This window comes from Perognathus longimembris, chromosome 28 (assembly GCF_023159225.1).
Source record: "Perognathus longimembris pacificus isolate PPM17 chromosome 28, ASM2315922v1, whole genome shotgun sequence".
Taxonomy (NCBI): Eukaryota; Metazoa; Chordata; class Mammalia; order Rodentia; family Heteromyidae; genus Perognathus; species Perognathus longimembris.
In genome coordinates this window covers 81,976,125-81,990,952 of record NC_063188.1, presented here as the reverse complement: position 1 = coordinate 81,990,952, position 14,828 = coordinate 81,976,125, and the positions used below count along the sequence as shown (strand labels likewise).

Sequence of the window (14,828 nt, the reverse complement as noted above, 5' to 3'; positions counted from 1 at the left end):
CAGGGCTTCATTCATGCTAGGCAAGCATTCTACTGCTAAGCTACATTCCCAGCCCCCTGAGATTTTTTTTTTTTTTTAAATTATTTGTGTGTTTGCTGAAGGCTAATGCTCTACGACTTGAGCCACAGCTCCACTTGGCTTTTTGCTGGTTAGTTGGAGATAAAAGACTCATGAGCTTTCCTGTGCTGGCTGGCTTTGAACTGTGATCCTCAGATCTCTGCCTCCTAAGCAGCTAGGGTTACAGGTGTGAGCCCCTATTGTCCTGCTTAGATTTTATTTTAAAACCTTTTGTTTCCTAGAAGTCACTGCTTGGTGTGTATGCTTGATGACTAACCAGCGAGTGGTAAATAAAACTTTGGGCTCAAGCATCTCGAATCAAACAGTAAGGCTTCTTTCCCTTTCCCATGTGGAGATGAGTATTTGTTTATTGAAACATCATTCAAAGCTCAAGTGGTTTACAAATCCACTCTGACTTTTACTTTCTGTTTCTGCTGCACAGGAGAATAGATAGTTAGAGATTACTTTGTGCACAGGTTTCCAAACTTTAAAGAATATATGGGAATGGATCAAACTCTGCAATGTACTGTTTCAGTCTTTACATCTTCCAGTGAAACTTAAATTTGTTTTTCTGACAGCCCTTACTAATATTGCAGCTTCAGGCAGTTGTGATGTAGGCTTTAGTCAGATGTTTGGTATTTATGTACCTATTGTTTTTATATAATACAAAATATTGTATATTTTATCTATTTCTGTACCAGCCCCTCTTATGATTGGACCTGGTATTTTTCAAATTGTTTTATGCCTGCTATAGTGGAATTACCCTCCCAAAGACCTTGATGAGGCAGAGATTTGGTAGTACCCTAAATGAACTTAAATTTATGATACTTATTTGGTCATTTCCCATAGTCCAGAAATTCTTCCTTTGTTTTACTTTGTTACTTAAAAATTACAGCATTGTCAAATTTGACTTTTTGCTTTTGATGTACAGTCCAGTAAATTTTAACACTGATGTACAGATTGGTATACACATCACTATTAGGAACCAGAGCTGATGCTCTGGTCACATTCTCTTCCAACTCATAACTTCTGACAACCTTTCATATGTCTGTCTAGATGGAATCAAATAGTATGTAGCTCCCCCTCTTCCCCCGGTGTGGAGTTTGAATGTAGGGCATGGGAGCTGTCTCAGATCTCTCTTTTGCTCTGCCACTTTAAGCCACAGCTCCACTTCCAGGTGTCTGTGGTTAATTGGAGATAAGAGTTTCATAGACGTTCCTGCCTGGGCTGGCTTTAAAGTACATCCAAAGAGCTCAGCCTCCTGAGTAGCTAGGATTACGGGTGCAAACTACCAGCACTTGGCCAATATGTAGCTTTTTGAGATTGACTTTTTAAAAGCTTAGCATACTTTTCTTTGGGTTTTTCTTTCTTGACTTTTATTACTATTTTTGCTGATCAGTATTTCATTGTATTGATGTGCAACACTTTATCCATTTGCTTGTTAAGGGACATTTGGACTTTTGATTTTAGGAATGGCAGGTGTATGGAACTGCTGTAAATATTCTTTGTGTACTGACTGGTTATTTTCAAAATAACCTTCCTTTATTCCCTTTGCCACCGAGGATGGCAGGCTGTGGCCACTGTGAACTGCCATTATGCTTAACTGGTAGCTGGGATAACTGCTTATCTAGGATATAGGGTCCTCTATTACCACAAAGCCATTGGTTGAGAGGGAGTCTCTCAAGCTTCTTTTTTTTTGGACTGGTCTGAAACTGCTACCCCTGATCTCCACCTATCAAGTAGTTAGGATTACAAGGTTGAGTTACCACACTATTGTGTCCATTTTATAAAATAGGTTGTTTTTGTACTGTTTTGAAAGCTCTTTACATAGTCTAGATTCAAGTGCTTTATCAGATACATGCTTTGAAATTCTCTTCAGTCTTTTTAAGTATTTTATAAAGAGTAGAAACATTTAATTTTGATAAAGTTAATCATTTTTCATCCATTATTAATTTTCATGTAACAGAATATTAGTTTCTGTTTTAGATTTCTATTTTCAGACATTTGACATTTACCTTTTACACCCATAGCAGATTAAAATTGCTTTTTTTTCAAGTGATAGAAGGAATAGACTTCTAGCTATATTTTTTATATTTGATGAATTGTGGCTCTATTTTCTCAATTTTAGTTTCATTAAATTACTTTATTAAGTCATGTAGTTATGATTTTATATCTTAAATTTTATTGTTTTAGAACTAGGTAAAATGATCTTCAAGAGTCTAAGAAAAATTATGTTACTCTAATGATATTTTTATTATCCTGAAAAGCATATTATAACACTTTCTTATATAATGACACTCCCTTTCTGACATTAAGGTTTGATTCTCTATGATTCTGGTCCCATGAAGTATTTAGAGTTGTTAAAACTATAGAAGCAGAAAGTAGAAAGATGATTAATAAGGGCTGAAACAAGTAGAAGTATTTATTTAGTGAGCATAGGCAGTTTTACATGATGAAAAAGTTCTTGATCTGTTTAGTAACAGTGTGGATATACTACTAAGCTATATACTTAAAAGAAGTTAAGATTATACATTGTGTGTGTGTGTGTGTGTGTGTGTGTGTGTGTGTGTGTGTTTTGGTCAGTCATGGGGCTTGAACTCTGGGCCTGGGCACTGTCCCTGAGCTCTTCAGCTCCAAGCTAGTGTTCTACCATTTGCACCACAGTGCCACTTCCAGATTTCTGTGGTTAATTGGAGATAAGAGTCTCACAGACTTTCCTGCCCCGCCTGGGTTTGAACCGTGATTCTCAGATCTCAGCCTCCTGAGTAGCTAGGATTACAGGCAAGAGCCACCAGGTGCCCGGCTTAATGTGTGTTTTTAACTACAATGAAGTGACAAGAATCTATGTGCATACATACTACAGAAATACATACATGCATAATACCTTATTTTGGGCAGTGCTGAGTTTTGTTTTTTAATAGGAATCATTTTTATTTGTTTGTTTGTTTGTTTGTTTTTTGTTTTTGCCAGTCCTGGGCTTTGGACTCAGGGCCTGAGCACTGTCCCTGGCTTCTTTTTGCTAAAGGCTAGCTACTCTGCCACTTGAGCCACAGTGCAACTTCTGGCCTTTTCTATATATGTGGTGCTTAGGATTTGAACCCAGGGCTTCATGTATACGAGGCAAGCACTCTTGCCACTAGGCCATATTCCCAGCCCTGGTCTTTATAAATTTTTTTTAAAAAAATTTGACTATTCTTTTTTTATTGTCAAACTGATGTATAGAAAGGTTACAGTTTGTTACCTCCTCCCTCGTAATTTGGCTATTCTTACTATTCCAACTTATGGGCTGAATCTGTATCTGGTGTTTGAAAAATCATGATAATGTGCTTTGGTCTATCTAGAATTTGTGTTCCTTGGGTCTGGTTCAAGTTTTTCATTACTTGATGTTACCTTTATATTAAGTTATTTTTCCTCTTAAGTATGTTACTGATAACCTAGGTATAGTGCAAAAATATCTGTTTTATAAAAAGTCTACCATGTTACCTGAGGTGGATATATAAATGGGAATTAGTCTCAGAGAGAGAGGACACATACACACACACAGAATTAGTACCAGTTAGAGAGGTGACACACACATGTGCACATGTGCAATGCTGGCTCAGAGGGAGGAAGAGATGAAACAGCTGATGCTGTATATGAGAGAGTTCTAACAACAGTGGATCCTCTGTAGATGTCAACAAAGAAATATAATTTTAGCATACTAGGTCTTACAAATTAATTCACTGAGCTAAGAAGTGTTACGTCTAGAGACAAAATGATTTGGTAAGATGGTGGTATCATATGGAAACCCTGGCATTAAACATCTTTCTCTCTCTCTCTCTCTTCTTTGCCAGCCCTGCGGCTTGGACTCAGGCCTGAGCACTGTCCCTGGCTTCTTTTTACTCAAGCCTAGCACTGTGCCACTTGAGCCACAGCACCACTTCTGGCCATTTTCTGTATATGTGGTGCTGGGGAATTGAACCCAGGGCCCTCATGTATACGAAGCAAGCACTCTTGCCACTAGGCCATATCCCCAGCCCTAAACATTTTATTTTTAAAAATTGAAATTATTGTCTTTATAAAGGTGATATACAGAGGGATCATAGTTACATAAGTCAGGTAAAAAGTACATTTCTTTTTGGGCACTGTCACCCCCCTTCCTTCACTCTCCCAGTTTTTCCTTCCCATCACCACCTACCAGTTGTATAGTTCATTTTCAACATAGTGTCCAGCTAAAAAATTATTATTCATTGGTCGACAAGTAGTGCTCTGTTGTTTTCCTCCTGGAGCCACTTAATAAAATATTGCAAGAAGGAGTGATGTCATATAGTAAGTACACATACACACTAACACACACATGCACAGTCCTATTCTGAGTGTCTTATGGTACAGCATTTAAGATGTCCTTATAAGTCCACTAGTTCATTTGGAAAGAGCAAAGTACATGTACCTCAAGTAAGGCTTAGAGAGGGGGCAAAGAGGTGCATAGATACACAAACATGAAGAATTTCAAGAAAGGAAGTGGCGCTCAAATTGGTAGTGCACTAGCCTTGAGCAAAAGACAGTGCCCAGCCCAGGAGTTCAAGCCCCATGACTGACAAAAACATAATAATGATAATAATAATAATAATTTATTGGCTGGAAATGTGGGTTAGTGGTTCGATTCCTCAGTACCACTAAAACAAAAAAAAAGCCAGAAGTGCCTCCATGGTCCAAGTAGTAGCCTTGAGCAAAAGAAAACTCAAAGACAGTGCCCAGGCCTTGAGTTCAATCCCTAGGACTGGCCAAAAGATCTCACTAGTCTCAGATAGAATATGATGTACAGCCAAATAATAATTAACTTTAGAATTTTAATCAAACAGCAGTTGGTGACAAAGTATGATTTGGGAATTGTAGTTTATAAGGTTCATAGTTGTGCCAGATACAAGTTTTCCAAGATTCTAATTTTTGCTTGGAATTTTAAGTCATGGTTGTTTCATTTGATTCTTAAGCATTTCTACAAGGTAGTTGGTATAAAATATATCTGGTTTACAGAGCCTATAGCTATACACTATGCAGCTAAAATCTAAGACCTATCCAGCTAGGTCCCAGAGCTAGCTAGTCCCAGAGCTGGTACTTAAAAAAAAGTCTACTGTACTTAGTGCTAATGGCATTAAAATGGTGAAACATTTGGATATAGTGACAGTATCAATATCATTAGTAACTGTACTCTGCACTGGAAAGCCCGGGGTGTGGCAATCATTCAGAAAAATAACTTGATTAGGTCACATTTGGTGAAATATTTACATAGAAGGATATTGGGCTGGAAACAGCATGCTAGAGGACTAATGTCCAGAGTAGTTTTTTGGTGTGAGTGGCAACTCAGGCTTATGAAACTCACATGGATAGCTGCAGAACTATTTTGTGTTATTAGTTTCTTATGGCTGCTATAGCATATTACCACAGAATAGATAATAGATAGTTGAAAACACAGAAGTTGATTCTGCCACAGTTTTGAGGTGAGAACATGTGTGAAATAAAAGTATTGGCAAGATCAGCAAGAGACTTTAGTGGAGAGTCACTTCTTGTCCTCTTTTTTTTTTGCCAGTCCTGGGGCTTGAACTCAGGGCCTGAGCACTCTTCCTGGCTTCTTTTTGTGCAAGGCTAGCACTTTACTACTTGAGCCACGGTGCCACCGTGGCCATTTTCTATATATGTGGTGCTGAGGATCAAACCCAGGGCTTCATGTATACGAGGCAAGCACTCTTGCCACTAGGCCATATTCCCAGCCCATGTCTGTTTAACTCCTGTGTCTTGAAACCTCCTGCCCCTCTCTCATAAAAGAATACGTGTGTACATTTAGGACATCCTCCATATATATATATATATATATATATTGTTGGGGTTCTGGACACCCCCTTTCTCCCCCCACGGGGAGAATGGTAACCACAAACTCTATAAAAGAGCACCCAGCCTGGCCCTCCGCCAGCGGAAGGCCAAAGGCGTGCTCACATGGGCAAACGCTAAGTTGAGGACGGGTTGCTGAAGCTTCCCCTCCCCCCAGTTCCCCCCACATGTTACCGAGGGCGGAGGCGAAAGGAAGGCATCAGGGACACGCTGCGGTGGTGGAATGCGTCTCAAAGACTTTAATATGGAAGGGCACTTATATAGAAGTAATGGCGGGAAAGAAAGGGGGCTGGCCAAGGGTCAGTCATAGGCTAGGGGTCACGTTCATCAAGTGACATCACGAAACTTCCCTTTGTGGGCGGGACAACCCCATCATGGTGGCACGCACGTGTTCACCTCCAAGGGGTGGAGGTCAAAAGGTGGGAGGGGCTTCTATTGTCCCAAGGCTGGTGGAAGGGCAGTCTTTCCCAGGCCATAATAATCCCCAACATATATATACATGCATGTATATTAAAATATACTTTAACTGCATCATAAATGATTAGTATATGTTTATACCATAGCCTTTCATAATTTACTGATAATTTCATAATTTACTTAGCTCTTATTTTGATAAGGTTGTAACATTATAACACACATGTTTTATAGGTAGTATAATAGTATTGCTGTTGCCCTGAATAATAGAGAGGAGTTGTTTTTTGTTTCAGAATTTTTTCGAATGAATTGAATAAGACTATGGTTAAACCATTGGTTTGGAGCAGTTGGATGAACAGAAAAGGAGCAAGAAAATACTATAAGTCATTCCAAATTTCAGCATATTTCATTATATATATCAAAAAGTTGCATCCAGGGCTGGGGACTGAGCTCAATGATAGAGTGATTACCGAACATGTTGTGAGGTCTTGAGTTTGATCCCAGCACTCACTAAGTGAACAAAAATGAAACATTTGTTAACACTACCACCAATCTCCTAAGAAAACCTTCTAAGTTTTGAGAAGCTGTCACGCTCATAGTAGTGGTGGATACATGATTTCCAAATTGTGACTCTTGTTTGAAATCTCTAATTTAATTAGTGGCAACAAATAGGTAGCTACTTTGTTTGAATGGCACACTAGTTTTATTCATTTTTGATACCCAAGTCTGGAAACATAGTTTGGCAGTCATTCTTTTGAATAAACATGAAAAAAGAAACTAACCCAATTTCACTCCATACAGTGATACTGTTGCACTTCAGTATGAAGCAAAAATGTTTTAAATGAACTTCCCATTTTATCATAAAGAGAATTAAAAATAATGTGTACTGAAAGGTTGGCATTTAATGAAACACTTTTTTGGTGCTAGTTCATGAAAAATATGCTTTTTCTTTAGTTTTTTGAAAGAGTTTTCTTTTTGTACATAGAAATCTCAGCAGTGTACTTTTAACCCCAGTTTAGTGGCAATTTTCAGCCTTTGCCTTTTTATCTGGCCTGGCAATTCATACCAAAGACTTGAGGCTGTTTCCCTAGTTATTGTGGAGCCCATCTATCTGTTCTGTAATTTAGCTTGATCGCATATACCAATTTAGCTAGAGCTACTTTGTCTTCTGAGTTAACCTGTGCGAAGCCAACAATGGTACACATCTGGTACTGTAGATGTTCTAGTCTCTTCTTCCCTAGGGAGTTCCCATCTTAACTTTTGCTATGTAGACAAGGAGACAAACCACGTGGGTGGCTTTCACATTGTGAGTAATCACCAACAGCTTACATTCTTGTTCTACACACCAACATGGTAACAGTATTAACCCTTGTCCTGAAGCACAGTTGCCCTGTTTGCCAGCAACTTCCCTGTTAGCTCAGGCCAATAATCTGCTTCTTTTGCTTTGTATCTAATCTGTTCTTGGATGGGTTTAAATAGTTGAGTAGCAGCCAGGTGTTGGTGGCTCATGCCTGTAATCGTAGCTACTCTGGAGGCTGAGATCTGAAGATAATGATTCAAAGCTAGTAGCAACAGGAAAGTCTCTGGGATGGGACTCTTTATCTCCAGTTAACCCACCTCAAAATCTGAAAGCAGAAGCCTAGAGAGACTTCAGAATTTTAAACCTCAAAATTCCTTGTATAATGGAAGACTGAAATAGCAAGAAGAATGTCACTTTAGTAACCCAAACGAGTGTCTCGTGTGGAAAATTGGTATTTAAGATTTTCTTCTAAGACTAATTGGTTGATGTTTCTTTTACTCATTTAAAATAAAAATCACAGTATGAGCGTAGAGACTTAAGTTAAAATGGTATTTTGGATGATCACTTTTCCATATTTTATATGAAAATGTTTGAATACAGTATTTAGAAATTATACATATATAAGTGTTGTATGTGTTGTGCACACGTGTGTGTGTGCTTGCATGTGTGTGCATGTGCCAGTCCTAGGGCTTGAACTCTGGGCCCAGGCACTGTCCCTGAGGTTTTTTGCTCAAGGCTAGCAACCCTTCCATTTGAGCTACAGTTCCACTTTGGGGTTTTTGGTGGTTAGTTGGATATAAGTCTCATACTTTCTTGCCTGGACTGGCACATCCACCTTCCTGAGTAGTTTAGGATTTACAAGTGTGAGCCACCAATGTTAAGAGAGTTTTATTTTAAGAATGGCTTTTTAAGGGGAGCTTCTACAAATTAGTAGAGCAGATCATTTAAAGAGTTGTTAGTAATGAGAAATATTGAATTTCTTTTGATATTATTACTTTTACCCTTTCATTTCAAATAAAAATAAATTCATTGTTGTGATAGACTGCAAGAGAGTGAGCTGTCCAATGGTTTGTCTAATGGCTTAAGTAAGTATAGCTCCTGTGAGAAGGCACCCAAGTCCTGCATTCAAGCCCCACAGCCAACCAAAAAAAAAAAAAGAGAGAGAGAGAGAGAGAAATTATAAACTTTAAGGCAGCTTATTTTCAGTGAAGTTCATGTGCATAAACATTTCTTCTTTCATGCAATCTGAAGTGCTTGCTACTTTGTGCATTTATTTTGAACATTGATAAGCAAAATAATGCATACTTTCATATATTTATTGGTACTGCATATTTTTCTAGGATACAAAAAGTGTTATAGATCAGGTCAACATAATTTTGCTTCAGATAGGCTTTCTTCATGTATGCATCTTTTTGGAACCCTGAAACAACAGTGAGAAAACTTGCTGTTAGATTCCCCCCCCCCCCCCCCACTTCTATAAGTGTTACTGCTTTCTATTGCTGAAATGAAATACTTGAGACTGTGTCCTGGAAAAGTGTTTTTTTTAAGGCTCAAAGGCATGGTACCAGTTCTAGTGCTATGATGATGACTGGAGTGTAATGGGGAGAACATGTACAAGAGACAGGAATACAGAGAGATTCAGAAGTCAGAATTGCTTTCCTATAACAATTCTAAGAACTAAGACTCAGGTCCCACGGGAAATTCTTCAGAGAGAATTTTACCTCCAAAAACAAAACTACTGCCCACTAGGCTCTACTTCTTCCAACTTCCGCACCACACCTCAGCATCACTATTAAACATCCCCCATGGAAGCAAGTTTCAAACACACCAATCCTTGGAAAACACACTCAAAACCATAACAATGAACAATAAATGCAATAGAAACAGGCTACAGAAAGAAAGGTTGTAATGTCTACTGCTTTATATGAGAAGTCACAGGGTCACTCTGAGCTTTTCTCATAAAAGCCACCCTCGTTTCCGAAATTTAAAGTACATGGATATTCAAGGCTTAACTTGCAAACTTGACTTGAATGAGACTTTATAAGTAGTGTATGTAAATATATACCATCTGTACAGTGTTGCAGAGAAATTAATTTTCTTTGTGGCATTTGGGAAAGTTAGCTGTTATACAAAAAGGGTTTTTTAATGCTGGAAGCCTGAGTGCAAACATGTAATTTTATTTGGCCAATGTGCATTTTCTTTTTTGCAGCTGTATTTAGCTCATTATTTGACAAAAATAGTAGCAAGACCAAAAAAAAAAAAACTAGACTAGGTGAATTCAGAGGGTACAAGGAAGTGTAAGGTAAAGCAGTTTTAACATTCTTGGATATATATGTATATGTATATATATATATATATCTCAATCACACTTTATCATATATTATCCTCTTCCCCACATTTGTCGCTCTACCCATCCATCCATGCCACAGGTGAGTTTTGAATATAGGAGATAGGAGCTTGGCTTTTTGAGTTTAGTTTAATTGTGTGGGTGTGGGTGTCTTTCTTAATTTTTTTCAGTTCTGAAGATTGGACTTGGGGTTCATTCACATGAGACAAGCATATCCATAGCTGTGTACTTCAGCCCATGATAATTGCTTTTAATGATTACTATACTTTCTCATTCTTCTTTATTTTAAATAATGAACCAAGGTTGTTTTTCTAAGGAATTGGAGTTGAGAGTGGAGATCTTAAGTGTTGCTTTTCTTTTTGGTAGTTAGTGTGGAGATAGGTAGAGATGAGGTGGACTAGCGTTTGGGAATGTATTCTGAGGAGCTAATTATGGAGGTTCTCTTTCCTGACTGTGACTTAACTTCAGGTACCCAAGGTATAGCTTGCTTAATAATGGTTAGAAACTTTGGAGCCATACTATTTGAATTTATCTCCTGCTTATTAGTACTTCTGTGACCTTGAGGACAAAATTTATTTTCTGTCCATAAGGATATAACAGACTAGATCTCAGAGTAATTGTGAGGATTCAATAAAAGAAGTAAAGTTATAAAGTTCATAGTGTAGTACTTAGTACACACAAAAGGTCAACTACTAACACTTCAGTTATAGTTGTGTAGTTTTTATTTCAGTAGTGTAGTTCTGTGAGAATAGTTTTTAATAGCAAAGTGTTCTAATTTATTGGAAAAGGATGGTACTTTGAGTGATGATCACTTCTCCATTAGCATGCTACATCCCATAAAAACAGAGTTATAAGTAGTTCTAGAGAGATTAGCTGATGAGCTAGCTACTCAGTATGCTGAGACCTGGTGATCACAATTCAAAGCCAGCAAGGACAGAAAATTCCATGACACTCTTATCTCCAATTAACACCCCCGACCCCCCCCCCCCGACCCCCCCTCTCCCGACAAAAACAAGTGGAGGTGTGGCTCAAGTGGTAGGTGCAAAAATACTCAGGCCTTGAGTAGCAAGGTATAGTGGTACATGTCTGAAATCCCAGGATTTGGGAAACTTAAGCAGAAGTATCTGAAGTCTAATGCAACCTTGGGCTGTGTAGCATAGAGAAAGTTTTTATAAAAAAAACAAAACAAAACAAAATCAAAATTAGCAGCCAACCTCCTGAAACATGTGTGTGCGTGCATGTGCGTGTTGGCATGGTGGTCCTGGGGCTTGAAGTCAGGGGCCCGGGTGCTGTCCCTGAGCTTTTGTGCTCAAGGCTAGCGTTCTACCACTTGAAGCACAGCTCCAGTTCCAACTTTTTGGTACTTATTGGAAATGAGTTTCACAGGACTTTCCTACCTGGGCTGGCTTCCTACTGTGATCCTCAGATCTCAGCCTCCTGAGTAGTTACAGGCATGAGCTACTAGTTAGGATTACAGACATGAGTTTTGTTTTTTTTACTATCCTAATATTTAGCATATGGGCTAAGTATCAGATTTCTATCAGCTTTAAAGGGATCTATATATGAACAGTAAAAATAGTAAAAAGCTGTTAGGCACATGTTTATTTAAATATAAGTATAAAAGTGAAACACTTGTTTACTTGCACTAGTCATAGATATGTGTTCAGTGACTACAAGTTTTAACTATAATAGTAAACTGCAGATTATAGGATGTCTTTATCATTGTAGAAAGTACTCTGTCTAATGATGTTGTTCTAGCTACACATGATTGTCAAATTTTCCACTATCCTTAAACTAAAAGTGCTGGATTTTTATGAGGATAAATGATAAAATTAATTATCAAAACAAACTCGAAATAGGTAAAATGAACATACCTGTAAAGTTTTTGTATGAGCCAGCTATTGACTTGATTTCCTTTCTTCCTGGGTTTGTGATGAAACCTGAGGCAACGGCCTACTACTGAGCATCTGTTTGTTTTCTAGTCCTTTTACTCTGCAGTTGTACACAGATCTACACTATATGGGGATGATTCTTGTGCATATGCAAAATAAAAATTACAAAGCAAGAAACAGGTTTTCTTTTTTTTTCTTTCACCCTTCCCAAGAAGCAGTTTTGACAGTACGAGTATATCTTTATATATTTCTAAACTTTGACATGAACAAGTAAGTAAGTTAAAATATTTTTTTAAATGTTACATACTGAGAAGAGGAATAGCTTGGTGGTAGCACCTTCCTAGCATGTCCAAGGTTCTGGATTCATTCCCAGCAATGTTAACACCTAAGTAAATGTTAGGAAAAAAAATTCTCCGCTTAGTTTTGGAGATGGGATCTCATTATGTTGCCAGGGCTGGTCTGGCATCTTGGCCTAAATCATCCTTCTGCATCACCTTCCCAAGTAGCTGGGACTACATGCTTACTTCACCATACTGAGCTTAAAAGTAACCTTCAAAGTGATTACTTTTGGTTTGTAAAGAAGTTCAACTTTACACATGAAACTGTGACCCCTGTGTACACCACTTTGACAATAAATAAATAAAGTTTAGCTGCACTTTGTTCTAAATCTAAACAACTCATTGTACATTGTACATCATCTGTGTTCATCATTACCTTTAAAAAATCTAAAGATACATAGTTATAAATTTACTGTTTCATTCTAGATTATTTTGAGTTAGGAATATTGGAAATTACCCATTATAGTTTTCCTTTAGATGCCAGTATTTGACTGTAAAACCAAAATTACCTCAAATACTTCAAATAAATTCATGAAGTTTCAGTAGGAGTTGGAAGCACAAAGTACTTGGAGATTTATTCTGCCTTACTACATTTTTTTTTTCCATTGATATTTGCCTCTGTCAGCATCATGTTTCACCACCAACCTTAGTTTTGTAGGTACATATGGCTTTATGGGGAAATTACTAGGAATTTGTTAATCTAGTCTAAGTTTGTGGGCAGTCAAATTTAAAATTTACCCAATCTGGTATTACATTTCATGATGGTCAGAGTTTTGAAAAACATTAATGTTTGGTGTGTTCCTTTGTTTTACAACCAACAGAAAGCTAGGCAAAAGCTAGGCAATAGATAATCGTGATAATAGTGTGCCATCTGGGGTGTTAGGAAAAAGTATAGGATGTTGGTATCTTTTTGTTTAAGTCATGAAGGAAAACTTATGTTTATATCTTGAATACTTTTCTTTATGAGATTTGCTTATAAGTTTAATATTATCTATAAATATTTGCCAGAGAACTAAAAGAGTCTAAATATCTTGCTAAGAATGTAAGAAAACAATTATTTTAAAGAGGGCTTTGTTTTCAGTGCCATTTTTAAAGAAAACTTTAATATAAAATTAAAGAAGGATTGTCATAGCATAATAATTTTGATTCTCCCTGATACTATTATAAAGCAGTATAGCAAATTGTATTATTCTATCTACCAGATAAGAATTATATGTGACTTAAGTAAAGAGGATCTTGAAGTTTCATGCCTCCAAATTATAGTAATTTCCAAGACTTCAGTATAGAATTCAGACTCTTTTTAATTATAGGGAAATAGAATGATTAGTTTTTAGTGATTGTGGTTTGGTACATATGCACATTTAGATAGCTAAACCTGTAATAGGAACTGAAGATAATTATTTTATAAATATTAGACTTTAAGTATGGTGTTTTCCCAAACTTGCTGAGATGGTAATTCTTAGGGATAGGCAAATTTTAGGGTTACATTTTGAAACTGTGTCAAAGGCTCTGAGGAAACTTTAAGATAATTTTTTACCTTAAATGATAACCTCCCTCCCTGCCTCCCTGCCTCCCTCCCTCAATACAAAGGAGTTGATAGCCTTAAAATAATTTTTTTTTCCTACTGTGGATGGGAATCTGAGAGTGGCTACAAGTGTATGTGTGGGTAAGATTAGGAATAGCATTAGAATTGATGTTTATACATCACAGGGACTAGCAACTGAGGCAATTTATAGCTGTTTAGTAAAGATATTTTTATTACTTTAAAAATTCTGTGAATTCTCCCATTATTTCATTAAGTTCTTCCCTCTGTGGGAGAGATGAATTTTTTTTTGGTAAAGAACAAGGTTGTTTATATCAATATGGGCTGCAGTAATTTAGATTCACAATTTATAAAGTTATCATAGTGGCTTATATCATTGGTTTGGCACATCGTTCTCAATTTTATAGATGAGAAAGGCACTTAAGGCCTAACGAAGAGCTTTTTAAATAAATAGTTAAGAAATGAATATGTCTGGGATAGTAGTAAAATGTATTGATTTCTAGGTGATTTTAATGGAGGATAATATATACATTATCAGAGAGGAAATGCATTCTGGATTTTCTGTTTTTCTTAAATGTATGTATTTTTTATTTCTAGGCTGTTCGCTGCTATGAATCTCTAATCTTAAAAGCTGAAGGAAAAGTGGAGTCTGATTTCTTTTGTCAATTAGGTCACTTCAACCTCTTATTGGAAGATTATTCAAAAGGTAATTTTTTTACCTTGTTAATTTTTGTGTCTTTATCTAAATACCTATTTACATTTCATCAAGATGATTGTTTTTTACTTAACTCAGGAGTGTAGTAAATAATAAGAAAAGTGGAATACATGGAAGTGTAAAAGTGTAAATCATTCTAAGTTGACCATTCCATAAAATGTGTGATGTGGTTTTGTTCCTTCTTATGAAAAGCTCTGCCCTATTTCTACCATAGTAGAAATTGAGCCAGTTTGGTGTAGTATCCACATGGTGGACAGGTGAAGATAGCATAAAGTTAACTTTCTTCCTCATCCAGTCTCTAAAACATGTCCACTTTAGAAAATACCTGTATGGAAATCTGATCTGTTGCAATAGAAT

The 14,828-nt window shown here is 37.0% G+C and overlaps 1 protein-coding gene across 10 annotated transcripts in view; it reads left to right on the top strand.

The window, feature by feature from the left end:
• Window positions 1-14,828, top strand: part of Kdm6a (lysine demethylase 6A) — a 171,835-nt gene that overhangs the window by 27,391 nt on the left and 129,616 nt on the right. For all 10 annotated transcript variants that reach the window (XM_048336734.1, XM_048336731.1, XM_048336735.1 and 7 more), the window contains exon 3: window positions 14,354-14,462. In XM_048336734.1, coding sequence (XP_048192691.1) covers window positions 14,354-14,462 — 109 coding nt within the window. The remainder of the gene's footprint in view (window positions 1-14,353; window positions 14,463-14,828) is intronic.